Source organism: Ursus maritimus, unplaced genomic scaffold (genome assembly GCF_017311325.1).
Source record: "Ursus maritimus isolate PB19 unplaced genomic scaffold, ASM1731132v1 scaffold_33, whole genome shotgun sequence".
NCBI classification, from domain to species: Eukaryota; Metazoa; Chordata; class Mammalia; order Carnivora; family Ursidae; genus Ursus; species Ursus maritimus.
The window spans coordinates 5524117-5546836 of record NW_024425897.1 but is presented as its reverse complement, the minus strand read 5'-3'; the positions used below and the strand labels follow the sequence as shown (position 1 = coordinate 5546836).

Genomic DNA, 22720 nt, shown 5'->3' with positions numbered 1-22720 from the left:
GGGTCATGATGAGGACGTTTCCAGCACGAGTGAAGATAAGCATGATGCCCGTACTGATGACAGTGACATTGACAGATCAGATGGAGAGAGTGAAGGGGATGAATTTGTGCATCGTGACGATAACGAGAGACAACAATGAAGAAAAAGAGTCAGGTCTGAGTTTAAGATTTATAGATATGCCTAGAAAATCAAGGAAAAAAAGAACATGAAGGAGCTAACTCTTCCTCAAGCCATGATGCTTTGAATGGCAGGTCAGGAAATCCCTGAGGAGGGATGAGAAGTAGAAGAATTTTCAGAGGATGACAAAGAGGATTCTGATGATTCTGAAGCAGAAAAGCAATCACAAAAACAGCACAGGGAAGAATCTCTTTCCGATGGCACATCTACTGCTTCTTCACAGCAGCAACCCCCGGCCCCCAGTCTTCCTCCTTCTCAGATCCAAGCACCTTCCGTGCTAGGACCACCTCCCGGACCACCTCTGGGAGCTCCTCCATTCCTGAGACCACCTGGAAGGCCAGGACTCCGAGGACCTTTACCCTGACTTTTGCCTCCAGGCCCACCACCAGGCCAACCCTGTGGCCCTCCCCCAGGTCCACCTCCAGGTCGGCCTCTTGGCCCTCCTCCTCAGGAAACCTCACCAAGGCTACCTCCCCCCTGCACCTCCAGATATCCCTCCACCTCATCCGGGCAGGAAGTGCCCCCCACGTCAGTGTCTCCACTTGGACCTGCCCTACTTTTTCCCACCAGTTCCCTTGCCGAACCCGGAGTTTAAGTGCTTCACCCAACTTGATTCAGCGATTCAAGGTGAATGATACAGGCGCAGCCACCAATGAGAAGAAAACCACAGCAATCCATCAGTGCCAAGCCACAGATCATTAACCCCAAGGCAGAGATTACTCGATTTGTACCCACTGCACTGAGGGTACGTTTGGAGAAAAAAAGGGGTCACTGCTGCTCCCCAGAGAAAGTCAGAGGATGATTCTGCCGTGCTTCTTGCCACAGCAGCTCCCACATCTGGTCCATCTGGTCCTGTCCCAGTGCAGACTAAAGATGATGTTTATGAAGCTTTCATGATGGAAGGGCTCCTGTGACAGCTCTTAATGCCAGAGCAGGCTTCCGCTCCCATCAGTGGTTTGTGGGGAAAGAGGCTCTTACTAAACTTAGTGAAAGAGTGACTTTCACTGTCAAGGTATTTTTAAATTTCAGTTCAAGGAATACCCTAAAGTTTAAGCCTTATTCAGAATTTATTGCATTAAGAGATGATTATCTCATTCAGAATAGACTGGTTACTAAAGTGCTGCTAACATCCATTCCCTTTCATACCACGATTTTCATCCCGTTTGTCCCCCTTCTGCAATTCTTTGGAAACTTGGGACTGGGGGGCGGGGGGGACATCTTTGTTATTTATTTGTTTTGATTCTCTTCTTGTGTGTGGTGGCCACTGGAGTAGAGATTTCTGAAAAAAGTTTGTTTTTAACCCCATCTTGCCTTTCATGTTTGAGTTATTTTAATATTTTCTTCTAAGTACTTTTGCAATCTATTAGTGAAATGGATTGCAATGTCATTTCCTAATACAAAGCCAGATATGTGGGAAGAAAATGTACAATCCTTTGATTAAAATTATTTCCTACTGACCTAAACTTTAAGTGTTTCATGGAATAAATAAATGTTCTACACCAAGAAAAATAAAATAAAATACGAAAGCTTGAATATTCACCATCCATTTCCACAAGCAGCTGATTGAGTGTATTCTCCTGCTCACTCTGTCCCCCAAAGTTGCCTCTTCCTCTCTTCCTTCCCACCGCATCTATTTCGTCAATGAAGAGAATGCAGGGGGCGTTCTTGCGAGCAAGGGCAAATAAGTCTCGGACCTGGATGAAAATATAAACACTAGAGTCACTTGACAAGTGAATATTATCTTCCTCCTACTAAAATAAGCATCATGCTTCCATCCAATAGAAAATCTTTTTGTTACACTGTACAGTACATATTTAAAAAGTTATAAGGAAGGAGGTGGCAAATGAAGTTGGTTGATAACTGATTTAAGGTAAACAAACATCTCTATAATAGCATAAGTTACTGTATATATATATATATATATGTCATATATAATATATGCCATAGGCACTAAAATTATCTATTTTTATAGCAACTTATTAATACTACACATTTTTGCCCTACAAAAAGATAACACGATAGAACTGTAAACTTTATATTCAGTTTAAAAGTTCAAACTACTCTGGGGTTTGCATTTCATGCCCAAGGCAGCTGATGACAAGCAGACACTTACTAACAGATCTAGGCAGTACATATACACACAGCCAAGGCAGTCACTTACCCACGCCCACGCAGTGACCACCCCAGAGCGTAAGACAGTGTCCTGCCCTCAGCCCTGCTGCTACAGGAGCAGGTGTGAGGCCCCGCACCTACATTCTATCCTACTAAACATGTCCCCTCAGGCCACTGGTTCAGGTGGGCTGAAGGAGTGGCCGTCCCCACATCTCACCACCAGTCAAGAGTTCAGAGTCTCACCCTATCACCTGCCCCTTCTAAGAGATCCAGAAATAGTCTCCTATGTGTCACATCCCTCTTCACCTCACTCACCGAAGTCCAAGTCTCCCTGCCTGGACTTACAGGTTTTCATTGCTATACTTCTACGAACACATCCTCTAGCGTAACTCATGTCCCTCTAGAGCCTCCCCCGCTGAACTCCAGAACTGTGATCAACAGACCCCCAACCTCTCACACTCTTCCCTAAATACCTCCTTCACCCTCTAGCCTGAACTCAAATTTGGCTGTCCCTGAAAAGCTCTCAACTGGAAGGCGTTTTTTGTCTTTCTTTCTGGGCCCATGGGAGTTGAAGTCTATCACACATGCCATGACTACTGCCAAAATAGTTGTGCTGGAAAACCCCTGCTCAAGGAGGCTCTCACCGTGGGGCAGACACATTACCCTCCTTGTTGTAGCACTCCCTGGGCCTGATTTCCTACTCTTCCACCCCACCCCACCCCATCCCCATTGGACACTATTTTCTTAGTGGTTCCTGGCTGGTCCATCCCCTGATGCACCTGTTTCAATCACCTTCTGTTATGCTCTGCCATGGCCAGCACTGCCAAAGTTTCCCTACACAACCAGCTTCCCGCAGTCTACTCTGACCCCCTCCTATCAGTCTGGCCTGCTTATGTGCTCAAGCCTCTCTGATAGCTGGCTCCTCTTAGATCTCTACCTCATTAGATTCATTGCTTTCCCACCACCCACAGCTCCTGTCCTGTCGTCAATCAACCCCACTGCTCCTACCCATATCACATTCCCCAGTCCAACATCATCAACACTTAACTCCTTCAGACTCCCCTAGCTGCCTGACAAGACTCCTAGGAATCCACCTACTTCGCCTAAGATGCCATCAGTGGTACGACGTATTACTGATACACTTGCCATTGACCTCCCCCCTCCAAATGCTGCCAGTTGATGACACAACACCTAGTTACTGATTATATGCTGTATCCTGATGTTTGGAAAAGCAACTGTGATGGTACTTTACCCCTTCGAGGTGTTAAAAAAAAAAAAGTCAATATTTAATGAAATACACAAGGGAAAAATTTAAGTGCTGCTTTAAAAATTAATCCATACCCACACTTCCTGATTTCAAAACTTACTGCAAAGCAACAGTAATCAAGACTGTGGTACTTTTATAAAGACAGACATACAGGTCAACAGGATAGAATTTAGAGTCAGAAATAAACCCATGTACCTACCTATGGTCAAGGGTGCCAAGACCATTCAATGGAAACTTGTCTTTTTAACAAATGGTGCCGGGAAAACTGGATACATACATGTAAAAGACTAAAGATGGACCCTTACCTTATGCCTTATTAACTCAAAATGGATCACAGACCTAAATGTAAGAGCTAAAACTACAAAACACTTAGACGAAAACATAGGAATAAATACTTATGACCTTGGATTTGGTGACAGATTCTTAGATATGATACCAAAGTCCAAGCAATGGCAAAAAATGGATACACTGGTCTTCATCAAGATTAAATGCTTTTGTGCTTCGCTATCAAGAAAGAGAAAAGGCAAACCACAGAATGGGTGAAATTATTTGCAAATAATGTATCTGATTAGGATTCAATATCCAGAATATACAAAGAACTCTCACAATTCAATGACAAAAGGACAACCCAATTAACAGACTGCCCTAGTCTGGGCCGGGGCCATCTTTACCAACTCCATATTCAGGGGGAAGCTCAGGGGAGAGAGGGTGGAAGCTGTGCCATCATAACAGAACAAACGACTTACTCTAGCTGGACCCACACCAACAAACATCTCCAAAAACTCAGATCCACTAACAGTGATGAAAGGGACGTTGGCTTCTCCAGCTGTGGCCTTAGCGAGCAGCGTCTTCCCGGTGCCTGGAGGGCCAGTGAGAATGGCACCCTTCAGATATAAAAAAGGAAAAGTATCTTTAATTAGGATTTCAGAAAAGTAAATTGCATATCCATAAATAGTTCTGAGACATAAATCTGTCTATAAACTCTACTGATATATACCAGATGTTCCTCAAACATCTGAACTATGGCAGAACATTTTTATATTACTAAGAAAAGGATTTTTAGAGACTGTTCTTCAAAATTTAGTAAGAATGTGAAATCTTAAATACTTCGCTTATAAGATGTTTAGTGTTGCTTTTCAGACCTTTAGACTTAAGCTGAATATCTACTAATAAACCAACTGAGGTTTACTTAAATAAGCCAAGGAGACATAAGACAACACACTCTCAAATTACATTTTGCTTACTTTCGTCCCTTTAAAATTTCACGAAGTAAAAATTAATGACCAATCATGAACATAGTTAAAAAGAGAAAATGTGCTTGTTCAAACAGTATAATTATTTAAGTTGAGGAGATGCCTGGGTATGATGTGCACAGGTACTAAGTAAGTAACAGCAAATTATATAATTATCAAATATGACTTTTTAAAAAATTTTATTTATTTGACAGAGAGACAGCCAGTGAGAGAGGGAACACAAGCATGGGGAGTGGGAGAGGAAGAAGCAGGCTCCCAGCGGAGGAGCCTGATGTGGGGCTCAATCCCAGAACGCCGGGATCACGCCCTGAGCCGAAGGCAGACACTTAACGACTGAGCCACCCAGGCGCCCCTCAAATATGACTTTTTACCCATAGAGGCAGGACATGGAAATCAAGGAAATGATGATCTCCTTCACAAAGGATTCCTTTAAATGTAAACTTTATTAATGGATTTTTTAAATAACTAAGCATACTGGATTCTTATAGTTAATGACTGAGCCTGGCCCTCAGAGCACAAAGATCAACAAGGCCAGCCCATCGCCAGCAGTGGGCACTGGGATGTCTCCTTGGAGAGGGGGGAAGGCTGGAATTAGTGTTGTTTATCTCTTCACCAAATCCTGCGCCATGAGTCTGAGTGTCAGGCACAGGCAGAGAGTTTGCTCAAACTTGCTCAGGGAGGGATAACTGGGTGACAGCAGGGGGCAACATGCTCTCGTGCATACTTGCTGAGAAATGGGTTATCTAAATCTGACTGGAGGAAGAAGAAAGGCAAATCAGGGAAGGCTTCCAAGGGGAAAGAACACAAATCTTCCTGGGAATATACACACTACGTGCAAGCAGAAACATTCCCACAGAATAAATGATGTGAAAAAACCCCGGAATAAAGCAGAGACTGGTAAGACAGAAGGAGAATAACAGATAATTTATCATAAGTAATCAAAATTCATAAAATTATAACTTTAGAGATCAAGAAGTAATTAAAAAAATTTTGGGGCTAATCAGTTGAATATAATCTTCTGAAAGTTCACTTTACCTTTGGGATTTTTGCTCCTAGATCTTGATATTGCTTTGGGTTTTTCAAGAAATTCACAAATTCCATTATCTCTAGCTTGGCCTCCTCGCAGCCAGCCACATCTTTGAACTTCACATCTATCTCATCTTTCAAGACTTTGGCAGTGGTTTCTCCAACGCTGAAGAGTCCACCCATCCCCCGGCCCGTCCGGCCAATCCCGGCAGGCCCTCTCCGGATGGTGTACAGTAAGAAAGTGATGATGAGCACCGTGGGCAACATGCTCAGGAGAAACGAGCTAAAGGAAACCACACACAACACTGACATGTTTTTAAGTCTGGTAACCTCTGGCTTTGTAAAGGTTCTGCAAGATACACTTTTTGGTAACTGCTTAGGATACAACTGTACAGATTTCCTATTTTTAGAAAACCTGAATATTCTAATATTTTGTCTGAGGCACAAAGAGAATCTTAGTGCCTCAATATCACTGACGTAGAACTGCAGAAGATGAGACCAAAGAAAAAGCTGTTCTTTACATGCTGTCTTCTGAGATTTTCTTTCTATCCCGATAATCACCATTTATACACAAAACCGACCTAACCGTAATTCACTATCATTATATCTGCAGTTCAAAGAAATTTCTTTTGAATTACTCACTTAAAAGTTTTAACATTTTAAACATGATCTGGTGTTAGCCTGGGCAGAAATTCCAGTTCTCTTATTGGAATACACTGACTTATTCTAAAGAGATGTCTTCCAAATTATCAAATCCTTGCTAAGGTAACAGCAGACCAGCTTCAAAGTCCTGTGTACAATGGTGACAACTATCTCTTGGTGAGCGCTGTGCAGGCCACTCTTCGCAGCTTGTGCGGACTTAAAAGAATGACTCCCAGGGGAGCAATCATCTGTCCTTCAAACTCGTGCCTGCTCTGGAGGACACTGCTCAGATAGGACATAAAGCCTGGGGATACCTTTTGCCTGTCTTAGTAAATTTCAGTACAATTATGGGTATGGATACGTACTCATATTGGTTAACATAATGCAATTTAGCTGAATTTACCCTAAGAAATTTGGATCAAAACCTCATAGACAGGTTAGCTCAAAACCAAAACCAGGATCTACTTTCTAAGTTTTCATCTTTTACAATATTTTAACTGCTCCTACCGCAGGCAGGAAGAACTGTGAAAGCTTTACCTTTGGTTTATTTCTGGAGGGGAAAAAAATACACACCAGCAGTAAAAGTTTAAAGAATGTTGTAACAAAACTTTCTGTAACATTTCAGCAGCAAAGTTAACCGATTATACAACAGCCCCGGAGGCCGAAGGACATAGCATAGGTGAAACCACCTTGATAGCTATCTGGATCTAAATATGGAGGGAGGCCGCAGATCCACACAAACGGAAATGCAAGAAATCTCTAAAATAGAGTAACACTACCTGCTCGATCAGCACACCAGCAATCTGTTCTTCTGCTCTTTTACATATTCAGAAAATTTAAGAATTCTTTCTACTTTCACTCTTGAACTGGTCACTCCATAGTGAGGTATACTTCGATATGAATGGAGTGACTGTGAGGAAAGCTACCCCTGCGTAGTATGCGGGCGAGTATCCAAAGACAATATAATCCCCACAGAACTCAAAGATAAGTGACTCTTGAAATCAACGGGCCCTTCGTGAAAGACTCAGACTTGTAAGTGGTCTTATTAAAGACAAATAACCCTTAAGAGAAGCAACAAGTTCTGACAAGAAAGGAAGAAGAGTTACTTAAAATTCTTGGTAAACTCTGAAACATAAATATAAGTGATGGTTAAAAGGTGGCGATGCCACTCTTTCACACAAAGGGGCTCTTCATGCTAAAATCCTACTGAGGGACGGTCATACCCCAATCTACTGCTTAATCAAAGATAAATATAAATGTGTAGAAAATCAGTCATGAGCAAAAACCAGTAAATTACCAATGATTTACAAGAAGTCTGGCTACACGGGGAAAGGCCTGTTTGAGAATGCTGCCTGTAACCTGCCACCTGGTGACAGAACACACAGTGAGCCGCGCAAGGCACAGTCAACAGTCTTCTTACCCATCACTTTCAGCAATGTAGACAACAGGAACCCGATTCTCCCCTTCTATGCCCAATTCCTGCTGTAAGGTTTCCAGATTCCGCTCAAAGGTGTCCACACTGCCAATATTAAACCAGACGTACTGCTATAAAAACACAAAAACAAAATATCTTAAGAACGAAAGGGAAGCAAAGTTTAATTTACTGGAAGGTTCAAGTTTTAAAGAATTTCTCAGAAATACTGAAAATTCAGAAATTGAAAAAAAACCCAACAATAATAAAAGACTGGTTTTAATGAGGCAGCAATTAAGTTTCACTCAGTGAGAACAATTGGCAATCCTTGCAAATAAGCATTTCTTAAGCAATATTCCTTAGTGGCTCTACAACTGTAACTCAAACAAATGAAAAATCTATTTAAAAAGACAATCCTTTTCATAAATACGTGTCCTTTCCCTCTTCTTCATTTCCCACATATTTCTCAGTTGCCCATCTCCAAACTAAAAACTAATGTGACACAGTAACAACGCGTAAAGTTTACTGAGCACTCACTAAGTGTCAGGCATCGTTCTTAGTCCTTTATTTACATGAACTCCTTCAATCTTAGAACCACCCTAAGAAGTAGGTACTATCACCAGAAGTCACATTCAAAATCTGAACATTAGGAAGGCACCCCCCCCCAACCAGCCAATGACAACAGACGCGTACCTCACTGTGTCAGACGTTACTCTTCTATTCACCTGATGTGGTGAGTTCCTGAGGCCCTGAGGAGGAACAGCTGAAGGGTCTGAGGCAATGGCTACCCACCCGCCAGCGCCAGCACGTCAGTATTCCCCACCGTGTTAGCTGTTTACTGGCTGAGATCAGCCCTCTTACCGCCCCCATTTTACAGATGAGAAAACTACAGCAGTGACTTCACTTGCCCATGGTTACAAATCGAGTAAGAGGCTGGATCCAAACCCAAGCAGTCTGGCTCCCAAGCCGGTGACCCTAACTGGCCCATTACACCGCCTCTCTTCTACAACCACACACGTACTTAATCACAACCCACACTTACGGAGTTTCTAATATACCAGAACCCGCTCTAGGCACTCAGCAAGGAGGAGTTGCATTTTATAGCAAAAAAGACTCTGTTCCTCCTTAAACCTGCAATTACTTTAAAAAGTTTTTTTTTTTTTTAAATCAAAACAATAAATCTAGGATACAAAACTCAGATAATTTACAGAAGAGAGGAACATGTTATCCCACATTCCTCCCACCAACCAGTGCTACTGAGTGGAGGGTATCACTCTGTGGTATCTAAGTATCTAAAAACAAAAGATGGAGAGGAGTTTTGTAATATGTACGTTTTTTTTCTTAAGCTTTGTATTATATAACAGTCCTTGCTACATTGTTCATTGTCAAAGCTACAAAATTCCTGTGGTTACGAGCCCCTAAACAAGTCAGTAATAGGCTAACCACATGCGACTGAGCATTTCCTTACTTACACCTACTATCAGCCGGACACTGTGCTAGGTGCGTGACTCACAGAGAGAGCTGGGGCAGATAAAGGACCAGCCGCAGATCTGGGGACCAGATCTAGTTAAGAGCCTCTGAAGGTGGTCCTAGCTCTAAGTGATTCTTACACATACTGAAGTTTGAAAACCCCCACTGACACTAAACACTAAAGAGTTGTGATTGCTGTTCTGATCTTAGCAATAGAGAAACCCAGGCTTAGGGGTCTTAGGCCATTGAGCCAGTAAAGAGTAGAGCTGATCTGAAGCTGAGTCTGTCAGAATCCAAAGATATACAACACAGCAACTAACACCGCTACCCTGACAGGTAGCAGGACACTGCAGGACACTGCAAATCTTCTGTTTCTGAAAGCTCAAAATAAAGGTTTTTATTAAACAGGTAATACAGGCCCTCTGTAGAAAGCTAAGGAAATACAAACATAAAGAAAATAACCATCTGTAACCTCAACATCCAGGGACAAACACTATTAGCAATTTTGATGCCATTCCTTCAAGATTTCATAATATCCTCTTTACAATCTTGAAACACATGCACAATTTTGAAATTGATATAAAACCTTAACTGCAATATAAAGGAGAAACAAAAAGCAAGCAATTTATAATAAAATAGTATGAATTTCAATACATAAATGTGCACGTCAATACTGGATGTAAAAATTGCCCTCTAGGGAAGGGGACTGTCCCGCTGAGCCACTGCTCTAGAGTGGCGAGATGAAAGAGAAACGAGGAGCCCCTAACATTAACCAGGTGCCTACTGTGGACATCTACCGATTTCCAATTTTCTGCTCTAGAAACAACGTTCTGCAGGACATCCTTGTATAAACATCTTTACATGCGTCCTTAATTATTTCCCTAGGATACAGTCCTGAAGCAATGCTACCGAGTGTGTGTGTACTTTCAAAACTGCTGATATACACGCTGCCAAAGTGTCCTCTTGAAAGGGAGTGCCAATTTAATTTTCAGCACGAAAACTCTGAGGAACAGTTTTGGGGGGAAAAAAAGGAGCGTGGTTATTAAGGAACATTTCATGATAAGGTAAAGAGAGTGGGGAGGGGGGCAGAAATGAAGGCAGGCAAAAGAACTTACTCCTACAAGTGACTGAAATACCAGAGCCACACAGCTTTATTGTAATATTATATTATATAGGAGTATTATAAATACTCCTCTATTTACTGATGTACTGCAAACAGAGGTGGTCACCATCCGTTCTGGTTTTCCTTAAATGTTGCCCCATCCAGGCAGGATAACTAGGAAACGGTTAATTAAGCAAAATCATCTGGAGGGAGGGATGCAACCTGGCAAAGAGATCTGGCCATGGGGGAGGGCGGTAAGACAGCAGGGCACCAAGGGACGAGGGGTCAGGCCCAGGGAAGGCTGGGAATCCCCCGGACACCTCATTTGCCCCTCTGCTGCCTTCCCCAACAATCCCCTCGACCAGGTCTAGGGTGTCTGGAATAGAGTTCAAACTGGTTGGACCGGATATACAAGTTATTTTTGAAATGGGGAAAGAAATGTAAATTAAAATAATCCAATATCACATAACAGGTGGGAGAGAGATGATCGGAATGCTTCTTTAACCAACTCGAAGAAAACTATCTCAAAACATAAGCAATGCAGATTTAACAGTTTTTCCCTAACCAAACAATTGCTTTCTCAGTCTTGAGAAATCATAGATGATACTGGAACACCGAAAACTGGGATTTCACGGTTTCCTAAATGTACAGCCAAATGATTACCAAAACCAAACCCAAACCAACCCAAGTCTTCAGAACACAACTACATACACAGTGTTCACATTCTCACCCACGGTAGTGAAATGTGCAAGTGTTGTGCTGCCTAATTCTGGTATCCCCAGTGCACCGAGCCACCGCAATGTGAGAAATGCCTGCTTTTCCACTCTAAATCTGAAAAGTTAATTTTTAGCTAATCCACATCAATTAATAAAATCATTTACCCCATCGACGGGAGTCTTTCCTGGTGTAAATGTCACTCGAACAAAACGCTTGTTGACGACTTCCAGTCGGTCTACCTGGAATTTTAAAAAGTTCAATATTCAGACATAAATTTACAAAAAAGACTTGAGAAATTCCCTCAAGCACATTAAAACTGCACATGCTATTTTAGACAACACAAAGAAGAATGACAAACATAGGGAGGACCCATGTCCCTCCCCTCCCCAGGCTGAAAAATAAAAACGTCACAAACACTGTTGAAGCCCCCGGTCATGTCCTTCCCAGAGGTGGCCATTCTCGGCATTAGGTGCTGACTGTCCCAAAACACGTCCTGGTGCTTGTGCCACGCACAGAACGTAACCCTAAACATACACTCACTGTTGCCTGTTTTTAGGACTTTAAAAAGGTTCTGCTTGGCATATATTCTTCTACAACTTTCTTCTCCTTCCTATCATATTTGTGAGGTTCGTCCTTACTGGCATGTCAGTTCTGCATGGTATCCCACTTTACGAGCACACCCCAAGTCATTTATCCATTCTCCTATTAATAGACATTTAGGCTGTTTCAAACATTCACTACCACTAAGAATACTGTCATCAACAGCCCTGCATATACCTTCTTGGGCACATCTTCAAAAGTTTCTCGGACACGTACCTGTAGATAGATACAGTAAGGCTGGGTTGCAAGATATACGTACTTTACTAGACACTGTGAAACTGCTCTCCAAAGTGGCTCTCCAATTCACACTGCACAACAAAATATTCCTATTGGTCTACATCCTCAATTGCTATTAGAAGACTTTAATTTTTGCCATTCTATGGGTATAAAATGATATAAACTTTTTTTTCTATAATATCTGAACTATACAGGGTTCTTAAGAACACTAAAAACCTCATCTCAAAGTTCTAAGTTGACTTGGAGCATGAGCCCTTTGGAAGAGGCTTGCTTCCTGCTGTCATTAAGTCTGCTTTGGCACAAGTGTGAAAGGTACAAGTCAATGGGACGCCTGGGTGGCGCAGTCATTAAGCGTCTGCCTCCGGCTCAGGGCATGATCCCGGCGTTCTGGGATCAAGCCCCACGTCAGGCTCCTCCGCTAGGAGCCTGGTTCTTCCTCTCCCACTCCCCCTGCTTGTGTTCCCTCTCTCGCTGGCTGTCTCTCTCTGTCAAAATAAATAAATAAATAAAAAATCTTAAAAAAAAAAAAAGAAAGGTACAAGTCAAAAATGGAAAGTGAGGGAGTCCTGATAACTCCAGGAGGAGCTGGAACAGGGGACTATCTGTTCCTAAAGGCACGCCATCTGGAAAGAAGTGACTAAAGTACTCTACTCCCCGTAAAACTGGGACAACAGCAGACTGATTTCAAAGAAGCAGTGGGCCAAAAGGAGATGCCTCTCTGGAGAATCTTCCCCAAGGCCCTGTCACCACACCTGGAAGGATGGCTACAGCCTCCTCCATACATGGACACGAGTTACTTCTTAGAAAGCAGGCTCTCGCAACATTTGGGATATATACATAAACATCTTGGCTTCCACAAGAAACATCTGTCTCAAAACCATGAGTAAATAATTGTTTCCATTTTTTCCATCCTCACTTTACTGTAAAACTTTTAAAAGTAACTGTTGAGGGGCACCTGGGTGGCTTAGTCAGCTGAACCTCTGACTCTTGATTTCGGCTCAGGTCACGATCTCAGGGTCCTGGGATCCAGCCCTGAGTTGGGCTCTGCACTCAGTGCTGAGTCTGCTTGTCCCTCTCCCTCTACTCCTCCCCCTGCACACCCTCTCTAATAACTAACTAACTAACTAATTAAATAAAACCTTTAAAAAAAATACAAATAAAAAATAAAAATAACTTTTGAGTCTTTATGCCACCAGTAAGTATAACTATCTTACCTTTATTTTAATCATTTCATTGATGAAAAGCCCAGCAGCGAGAGGTTAAAAAATTTCCCCACAGTGACACAGCAGCCTGGTTCTCTTACTATCACTTCATTTCAGCAATTCTAAGGTGGACGTTTTTCATATTTTAATTTCTGAGAAATTAGGATATGTTTGACAACTGGTATTATTTTATAGTTTCATTGGCAGCTTACTAAATGTTTCTCAGGAATACATAAAATAACGTGTCTTACAGTCCACAGCATCTAAAAGATCCTGGAGTAGAGTATCACTGGGTAAAGACCCACTGGTAGTAACAATGGCTCCTGAGCAGCCCTGCCCGGGCCCCTACTTAGAGCCCATCTGCTCTCACTTTCAACACTCGTTGTCACTTATTTATCCAGTTCCAAGCCCACGGGAGATTACAAGCCCTGGAAGCATAAAGGAGCCAGGAGAGGCTGGCACACTGCAGCAGGGGGAAGAGGTGACGGAGAAGCACACAGGAAAACGATAAAATGATGAAAGTAGATAGAGGATGGAGGGAGCAAGTCAAAAGCTAGGTTCTAGTAGAAGTGAAAGAAAAGGATTTTGTGGTAAATGTGGGGACTGCTGGGCCAAAACAAACAGGGTTCTTGATTGCAAGTACTTTTTCCAGCATTAAAAAAAAAAATCGAGATGAAAACAGTAACTGTACAATGGACAAGCTGGGTATCTAGTTGACTGTTACTTTATTGGTGTAATCTACTGAATTTCACCTTTGGAACCACGATAAACCACTAATCCCATAAAATACTTACTACTCCTTTGGAAAGATAGTTATTGACAAAGTCCTTCCATGTGATTTCTCTCCCGGAGCTCTTGAACAGGAAGTAAAACATGACTCCACCCCAAAATAGAGCAGTCCAGAGAAAGTACATCCTGAATTCCTTGTCATCCCATGGAAAGTCACCCTGGGCAAAGAAGGAGACAGTCTCTGTCAAGAATGAAATGTCACAATATGATCTATGCTATATTGGACACACATCTCTCCCAACCTCTCCTGGGGCTACCCCACACCCTCCAAATTAATACACAGTTTGGAATCACACCTTCTGGAATCGGGACCACCAGTGAGAATCATCTTTCTTGCCACCTCGTTTTCCACCACCACCAGCTCCTCCTCCAGAAGGGCGCGGGGTAGCAGCTGGCTTTGATTCTGTTCATCAACAGAGAGCACATACAGCGGCACAGCAGTATTTTATATCTCTCAACAAAGTTTTCATTAATACGGTTTAATGAAAGACTTATACAAAAGTTCTCCCAAGACTTGATCTTTTTTCATTAAGATGTATCCAGAGCCAACGATTAATAGCTGGGACCTCTTTGTTGTACTATATGCTTAGAAAGAATATAGGCCTTTTATTTCTGGGAATCAGGAATAGGAAACCCTGATTCTGGAATCAGCCTGTGTGTTACGGTGTCGTGACAACACTCGGTATTCAAAGTTCGGATGAGTTTGAAGGAAATACTGTTTCACTCTGTTACAACTCACATACACTTCTTTGATGTTACTAAAAAATAAGGAGCCAGAGTTTCATTAGGCGCACACTAAATGTTAGCTTCGTTATTTGATAGTTACATCAGGTCTTTGTAAGGCAATCCAATCCTGTACCTCAACTAGATTTAAACCAAGTATCAAAGTCATTGAGCACAGAATAGGTATACTCTTGGGAGACAGAAGCATCAATTTGTTGTTACTGTGGCTTTAGAATAAGTTTTGACCTTGACCGAGGAATGAGAAGCATATCTAGGATTAGAATCCAGTTTTTTTTCAAATTACCTTGATGCCTTGAGATTTTACTTAATCTCTTTGTGCTCCTGTCAAGTAGGAACAATAACGTGAATAATAGCATCTTCCCTATTTGGTAGAGTAGTATCAAAACTGAGAGGGAAGTTCCACAGTCTTTGAAAAAACTTAAAACATTCTACAAATCCAAAAAAAAGGACTTCTTGCAAAATTGCTTATTGCAACTGATCAGTTTGCTACGAGAAAGGAGACTAGCAGAGAGTTAGCATTTGAGGCGGCTTGCCGGCGCTTTACACACAGTATCCCGTGATCCCTGCACAATACACCACCAACCTGGTAAGTACCCTACTCTACCCATTTTACAGATAAAAAGGTGTAGCTTAAGAAACTTGGTAAGTAACTGGTTGCAGCGTTAAGTGACACAGAGAGTGACGAAGTTGTGTTTGAAGTGAAGGTAAAGGAATCCCTGAATCCCCACCTGCAGGCAGAAAGGAGGCACTCCCCTTTCCCATTCCCATGAAGGGAATACTGTAACAGTTTCTTCTGTAAGCGAGGCATGACTTTGGTAACTACCAAAACCCCCCCCCCAAAACCCCCAACAAAACAACACCCCAAAAACCTTACCCACATAAAATTAGTTTGCAAGAATCTGAAATTAGTCACTGTTACAGGCTGAATTGTGTCCTCCCCCAAATTCATGTGTTGAGTCCTAGCCCACTGTGATCTTACTTGGAAATAGGGTCTTTAGAGAAAGATAATCATGTTGAAAATGAGGTCATATGGGTAGATCCTAGTCCAATAATAACTGGCATTCTTATAAAAAGAGTAAATTTGGACACAGAAATGCACAGAGAGAAGGCAGCAAGGGAGAAGACGGTCACTATAAGCCAAGGAGAAAGGTCTGAAACAGATCCTTCCCTCGTGACTCTCAGAAGAAACCAACCCTGCCAACACACTGGTCTTGAGCCTCGGCCTCCAGGACTGTGAGACATAGATCTGTGCTGCTTAGGACGCCCAGCTGTGCAGTGTTGTTTCAGCAGCCCTGGGAAACCAACTGCCATTAACATGCCTCCCCCCGCACTTTTCTATCCTCTCAAAGACTCACAAATACTACTCTAACATCTTCAACTACGATGAAGCGATCCTTCTACTGTACAGGATGAAAAGCTGCAGCTACCTGGCACTGAGTTCCTGACGTGTTCACCCCACCACGATGCACCCAAGGAGCTTCTGCACCCCTGTCTTGGTGAGGTAGGGCCTGAGAGAGACAAGCCCTACCTGTAGTGAGGCGGAGGACTGGGAAACAGTAAAGCTCATTTCTGAAGTTGTCTGACAAGATTCCCTACTACTCTGGGACAGGACAAAGTAACACATATGCAAATGGTACGCAACAGGCTGTATTTTAAAATACGGACCTATTATCCTTAATCTGCCCCAAACCAAGTAACCAAAGTAACACATATGCAAATGGTACGCAACAGGCTGTATTTTAAAATACGGACCTATTATCCTTAATCTGCCCCCAAGCCAAGATAAAAAGACGAGCCACCATGCCCTTGGGAAACACTGTACAAACTGTCCATGTTTCCAGTCAGGCCACACTAGCACTTCTCCCTTCTCTTAACCCCTGGCGTTGCTTTCACTCTGCATTCTCTGAGCATGTATTTGTCTCTCCAACTAGATCCAAGTTCATTTAAAAACAAGGGCTGTATTATATTTTTCCTTACATTTCCCTAAAAAATGCCAACTGAAATGTGCCAGGCATTGTGCTAAATGCTATCACACGTATGAAACGGGGACAGGAGACTCAGGGCCTCCACAGTCCCCCCAGCCACCAAGCTCTAAGAAACCCTATCTGAAACCCCAAGCTAAGATAGGCTCTGACAAACAATTTGAAAAACACTGCACTATATCAAAATATGTGCCAGATAAAAATGCATGTATTAGGTTTCTAGGATTTTTCTTAACTATTTAGATGTGTAAAGTGTACTGACCAAATCTGCAGTTAAATATGACTGATATTGACCAGTCAATATCTCTAAGGTGAACTTAAATTAATTCAATTTGAAAAACTACAAGAAAATATGAACAGAAAAATAAGGTAAAATGAAACACAGGGTCTGTAGAATTTTGCATGTACTTGTAACCTTCCACTTCAGAACTGCCTTAAGAGAATACTTCCTTTGTTCAGCGAAAACGATTGGCAACATCATATGTTAAAGTAGTGAGTTCAAACATAATCTTTTTAAAAGGTACCTTTTTTTTCTCCTGTAACTTCTTTAGGTTCACTAGCTTTTTTCCCATTTTTTCCATTAGGAAAGTATTTTTCAAATCCTGTTGGAAAAAGAAGAAAAACACACACCCTCAAACTAAAATTCATTAGGTTTTATGTATGGGTGTTCATTTTTAAAGATGACACATCATTAAAACACTTAAGCTCAAAGTACAGCATTTCTTGTGTAGAAGTAACTCAATGCTTAAATAACCAAAGGTGTTAAAGAAATAAGCCTCATTTGCATGCCAATTTCATTACCTACAAAAGTGATATAATTGAAGGGGGTACATTTTCATCACTGCAATCAGACAGAAGTAGGTAGGGGGTGGTTTACAGGAGACAGAAACTAAGAGTCAACCTGAAACAGCTATGCATCTATTAGTGAACACCTGCTCTTGGCACTTTTTTTTTTTTTAAGATTTATTTGAGAGAGCGCGAGAGAGCACTAGCAGACTCTGCACTGAGCAGGGAGCCCAATGTGGGGCTCAATTCCAGGACCCTAGGACCATGACCTGAGCCCAAGACAGATGCTCAACTGACTGAGCCACCCAGGCGCCCTGCTCCTGGCACATCTTTAACAAGAGTATAGAACATTATGATCACACCTGTGTGTGCTTACCTTTTGGAGGGCGAGAACAAAATCTTTGATAAGCAGCAATTACATCTGTCAAAAGAGAATTTCTGCTGGTTGTTGCTTGAGTTGTAGCATATCGATAAAGCTGCAACATGACATATAAATAAAAGCATAAAAGTTATATCAAGATAAAACATTTAAAAGGACTTCTTTTCCTAATATCTCAAAGTGAATGAAATGTTTCTCCCCTCAACAGGTGGTTACACACCAGCATAGGGGATTCCCCCCCTTTAAAAGGGAGGACTATCGTTGCCCGGGACTGTGCCACTCTATCCCAGCAACCCAACCAGGAGATACAAATTATGATCCAGAAGACAAGAATACTTCAAAGTCCTGCCTAAGTTAGAACTGTGGCCCAATTACTATTCTCCACCAACACATTCACCTGGGCATTGTTTACTCAATTTGCAGCATTCAAAAGACAAACTGACACAGAAAATCTGCTCCTTCATGCGGTCTCGTTTGCAGGGTCTATAAAACTGCGAGACTATTTACCAGAAATTTCAACAGCACTGCTTGTAAATATAATACTAAATTCATCTTAGTTCCAGGATAAGGAAGTTATGGTCCCACATCACTGATAATCCTTACACTAGTAACATTTGCTGAAGATATTTGATATATTGTCATCCTAGTGAGAATGCAGGTTATGCAAGTCCCATTATAGACACACCTCTGCTTTAAATAACATATGTTGCTATAAAGTTATTTTTTAAATACAGTCTAGGTAAATTACACTATAACATAAACAAACTGAACAGGTTCCCTACTGAGTTTTTAGATTCACAATTAAAAAAGCAAGGTGCACTGAGGGGATACATCCAAATCTGGCAGTGAAAAACTTTAAGTAATCCTATCCCCTGGCAAAGTGAAAATTCATCACCATTTTTGGGGAGAACAAGCTTTTAAATACAGATGAGAATGTTTAAAGAGAAGTTCATCTGTATTAGTATCCACCAGCATTGCCTCATTTATGGTCTGATGAGGAAAACAGAACACAAAACCACATCTGCCAGGGTGACAATAATCAAAAAGACAATAAAAAGCGCTGGTGAGAATGTGGACAAGCGGAACCCTCGGGCACTGCTGGTGGGAATGGGAAGTGGTACAGCCACTTTGAAAAAGTTCAGCATTCTCAAAATGTTAAATGCAGAGTTACCATGTGATCCAATCAGTCCACTCCTGCCCAAGAAAATGGAAAACATGTCCACAGAAAACCTTCCACAAGAATGCTCATAGCAGCATTATTCACAAGAGCCAAAAAGTGGAAACAATCCAAATGTCCATCACATGATGATGAAGAGATAAATGTGGTATACTCGAACAATGGAATATTATTCAGCCATAAAAATGACTGAAGCCCTGATACATGGATAACCTTAAAAACACATGCCTAAACCTTAAAAACATTAAGAACTTAAAGAAACCTAACTTAAAGAAACCAGACACAAAAGGCCACATATTATATGACTGCACCTATATGAAATGTCCCAAACAGGTAAATCCAGAGACTGTAGATTAGCAGGTGCCTCGGGCTAGAGGACTGGTTGTAGAGAAATGGGGACTGACTCTAATTTGGTTACAAAGCTTCTTTCCTGGGTGACGAAATGTTCTGGAATTAGATAGTAGTATGCTTGTATAACCATGTGAATATACTAAAAACCACTCAATTGTACACTTCAAAATGATTTTATGAGATGTGAATAAAAGACTCAATAGAAAATAAAGAATGAGCTGATTTAACTTCAAATTAATACATGACTCTACACAGCAAAATAGAACAGAAACACTGACCCTGATCTTGGTTGACAGCACTGCTGGTCCGACAGAATTTGGAGCTACCGTTGTGTTAGGCCCTCCCTGACCCCTGGGAACACTTGGCCTATGAAACAACCACTGATAATAGGTAAGAATGTATCGTAAGTGAATAAAGCCTTTCCAATACCAAATCCATTAAGGATACAGATTAAAATGACCTGTTAGTCAAGGTGGATAAACCAACAAGTCACATTGATCCACTGAGCCATCTACTCCAGGCCACGCATTGCTAAGTGGTGGGGGTCTGGAAGTCAGAACCAATCCCTACCCCCAAGAAACTCCGAAGCGTAAGGGAGAGAGTCCTGAGGACAAATCTATTATAGGATGGTATAATACACACAGCAATACAAATCCTCTCAGAGGAGGAAGTGATTACATGTTCAAGGGACTGAAGGAGTTGTAAGAAAAGTGCCACCTAGGCCTGGGATTTGAAGGACCTGTAATCACCAGGCAGACGGTGTAAGAACTTCTAATTTTGTTAAAGCTAGAAATCTGAATTTTTTGAACGACAATCTTTAACACATCTCATATTAGGAACTTCAGGTACACATCTGTAATGGGAGGAAAGAAGTAGCTCCCAGGGATGCCACCATGAGGCTCAAATGCAATTACGTACGTAAAAGCACTGCTAAAATCGTATGGTGATACCTAGACTTAAATTACCATTTCCAATTATTCTGAAAGCCATTGGAGGGTAAGAGTTTACACCACCATATAAAGTAAGTCTTTATGTCACCATAAACATTTATTGACCGATAAACCTCCTTCTATTTTCAAATTGTGTTGACCTGGAATACTTCTAGCAATAATCCTGTAACTGCTTTTAACGCTGAGGTTATTTTCTTCTCTACGGGCACCATCAACAAAAATTTTCTCTGCTTATCTAATCCAAGCCCATTCAAAGGATACTATAAAAAATATCAACTCGCAAAATTTAAGTTTAGAGCACCTCATTTTAGAGGATTAGCTTTTATGTTTGACAGGATGAGCATTTTTTAGCTGCTTTTTCATCAGTCCTTATTCCTCTGAGCATAAAACCTGAAAATGGACATCTCATATCAAAATCTTTTCCCCAGAAAAACTGTGAGAATCATACTTCTGTGTCTAGCCTTTAACAGCAGCACAAACCTAAAGGCAAATGTTCTTTCAGACTCCCTTGCAGGAAGCACGTCAAAGCCATAATGTCCCCATAGAGATCTTATTAGCAACACCAGGGAACCTGTCACAGACTACCAATCAATCAGCTAGGGCTATCAGCACAGGGGACTTCCTTATACTTCAGCATCCAAGACTCACAGGACAATGTGCCACCCAAAAGAAAAAGGGCATTCAGATAAGATTCCTGACATCATAACTGCAAACTCACAAGGCAGATCCGTATCTGCTTCTTACTTGTCTGAGTCCAATATTCACTAGGGACAAAAGGAGAGGACAAGGTAAGATGGCAACATCCATGCAATGCAAACGTTAGGCCTAGCACAGGGCAGTAGAGTAAGAAAGAGATGAAGATACTCCAAGATTGGCAAGATTTTCCAAGAAAATCAGGAATGCAGGTACTATTAATATCCCATTTTAAGTGGAGAGGCTGAGATAATTTCCTCAAGGGCATCTGGCTAGTAAGTGACAGGTTCCTGTGACTGACTCAAGGCCCTAACCACCATGTTCTTTTGCCCCTATGCCCCTAAGTAAACCAATGCAAGGCTGGCCTCTAAAAAACCGGCAGACGGCAAGAGACCATGTGGCTGAAATAGCTGATACCAACTACCCACCCATTATATGAACCTTAACTTGACAGATTACTGCCACTGTTCCGAGAAAACATATGATCATCACTACAGAAACACGTCCTACCCTAGCCCACACGTTGGAGCCCTGTTATCTGCTCGTTACCACCAGCAGAGAAACAGCCTCCTACTAAAGACAGGACTTCTTATGCAACAAAAAACACATTCTCTACTCTGAGGTGATGTTATTAATAATCATAGTTAATATGTATTATCTACTGTGTGCCAGACCCAGAATGGCAGCAATAGCCCCATTCAACAGAGGAAGAACTGGAGGCTCAGAAAGGTTGAGTAGCTTACCTCCAAAACCTGTGCTTTCATTAAATCATGCTCATGTTGCCAACCCTTAACACACATGCACAACAGCTGCTATTTTCCGATACCATGAAAGCAGGTGAAAGAAAGGCAACCTATATTGGTGATATGACAGGCAAGTTCCTTAACGGTCTTAGGTCTCAGTTGCTCTATCTGTAAAATGGGCTCGTCCTGAATGACACATGATCCTTTTTGAAGCTCCCTGACGCACAAGTATCTCATTGTTTTCAAAAATCCAATTCTATACCCAGGGTTTGACACGCACACCGTGCTTACGAGAACCATGGGATAAATGATCTGAAACGCCGGACATTCTGGCATTGAACACGCAGGGTACGCGGCCTCATTCACGCGAGGAACCCGCCCCGGACGCCCCAACAGGCGCGAGCGCTCCCAGGGGCCGGTGACCTTGACACCCTGCTCTCCCGGGCCGGAAGCAGGCCCGACGGTCGGGCCGGGGGCGAAGGGCGCTGGGCCCCCGGGACTCACCGTCCGGAGGCAGGAGCGCTCGGTGGGGTTCATGCGGCCGCCAGGCACGAGCAGTGGGGGTAGGCCGCGGGGCCAGCAGCCTCCCCGGCCCCACAGCCGCAGGCAGCGGTGCGCCATGGCCGCCGGCGCCGCCTGCTCGGGCCGGGGGCGCTGCGCAGGCGCGGCTCTGCGGCCGGCGGACGGGCAGGCGGCGACGGACCGCTGAGGCCGCGAGAGACAGCTCCGAGCAGAGTCAGCGAACGGCGCTACGGGTCGCGGGCTCACAAGCGAGCCCACGCTTCCGACGCGCGCGTCTTCTCCCGGCCCCACCCCTCCCGGCGTGCTGACGTCAGCCGTAAAGCGGGCGCTTGGGTCGAGGGCCGCTCCTATGGCTCCCGAGCGTCCTCGCTCCACTAGAAGCGGGGTC

At 42.7% G+C, this 22720-nt stretch overlaps 1 protein-coding gene across 1 annotated transcript in view; it reads right to left on the bottom strand.

Annotated features, from left to right (window-relative positions):
* The window catches only part of AFG3L2 (AFG3 like matrix AAA peptidase subunit 2), a 44739-nt gene extending 22282 nt beyond the window's left edge, over nt 1-22457 (bottom strand). The window contains exons 1-10 of the mRNA XM_040619629.1: nt 22315-22457; nt 17894-17993; nt 17256-17333; nt 14302-14408; nt 14011-14163; nt 11342-11416; nt 7898-8022; nt 5845-6118; nt 4303-4440; nt 1718-1871 (exon numbers count right to left, since the gene is read on the bottom strand). Of these exons, the coding sequence (XP_040475563.1) occupies nt 1718-1871; nt 4303-4440; nt 5845-6118; nt 7898-8022; nt 11342-11416; nt 14011-14163; nt 14302-14408; nt 17256-17333; nt 17894-17993; nt 22315-22431 (1321 nt within the window). The 5' untranslated portion in view covers nt 22432-22457. The remainder of the gene's footprint in view (nt 1-1717; nt 1872-4302; nt 4441-5844; nt 6119-7897; nt 8023-11341; nt 11417-14010; nt 14164-14301; nt 14409-17255; nt 17334-17893; nt 17994-22314) is intronic.
* Nucleotides 22458-22720: the final 263 nt, after the last annotated feature.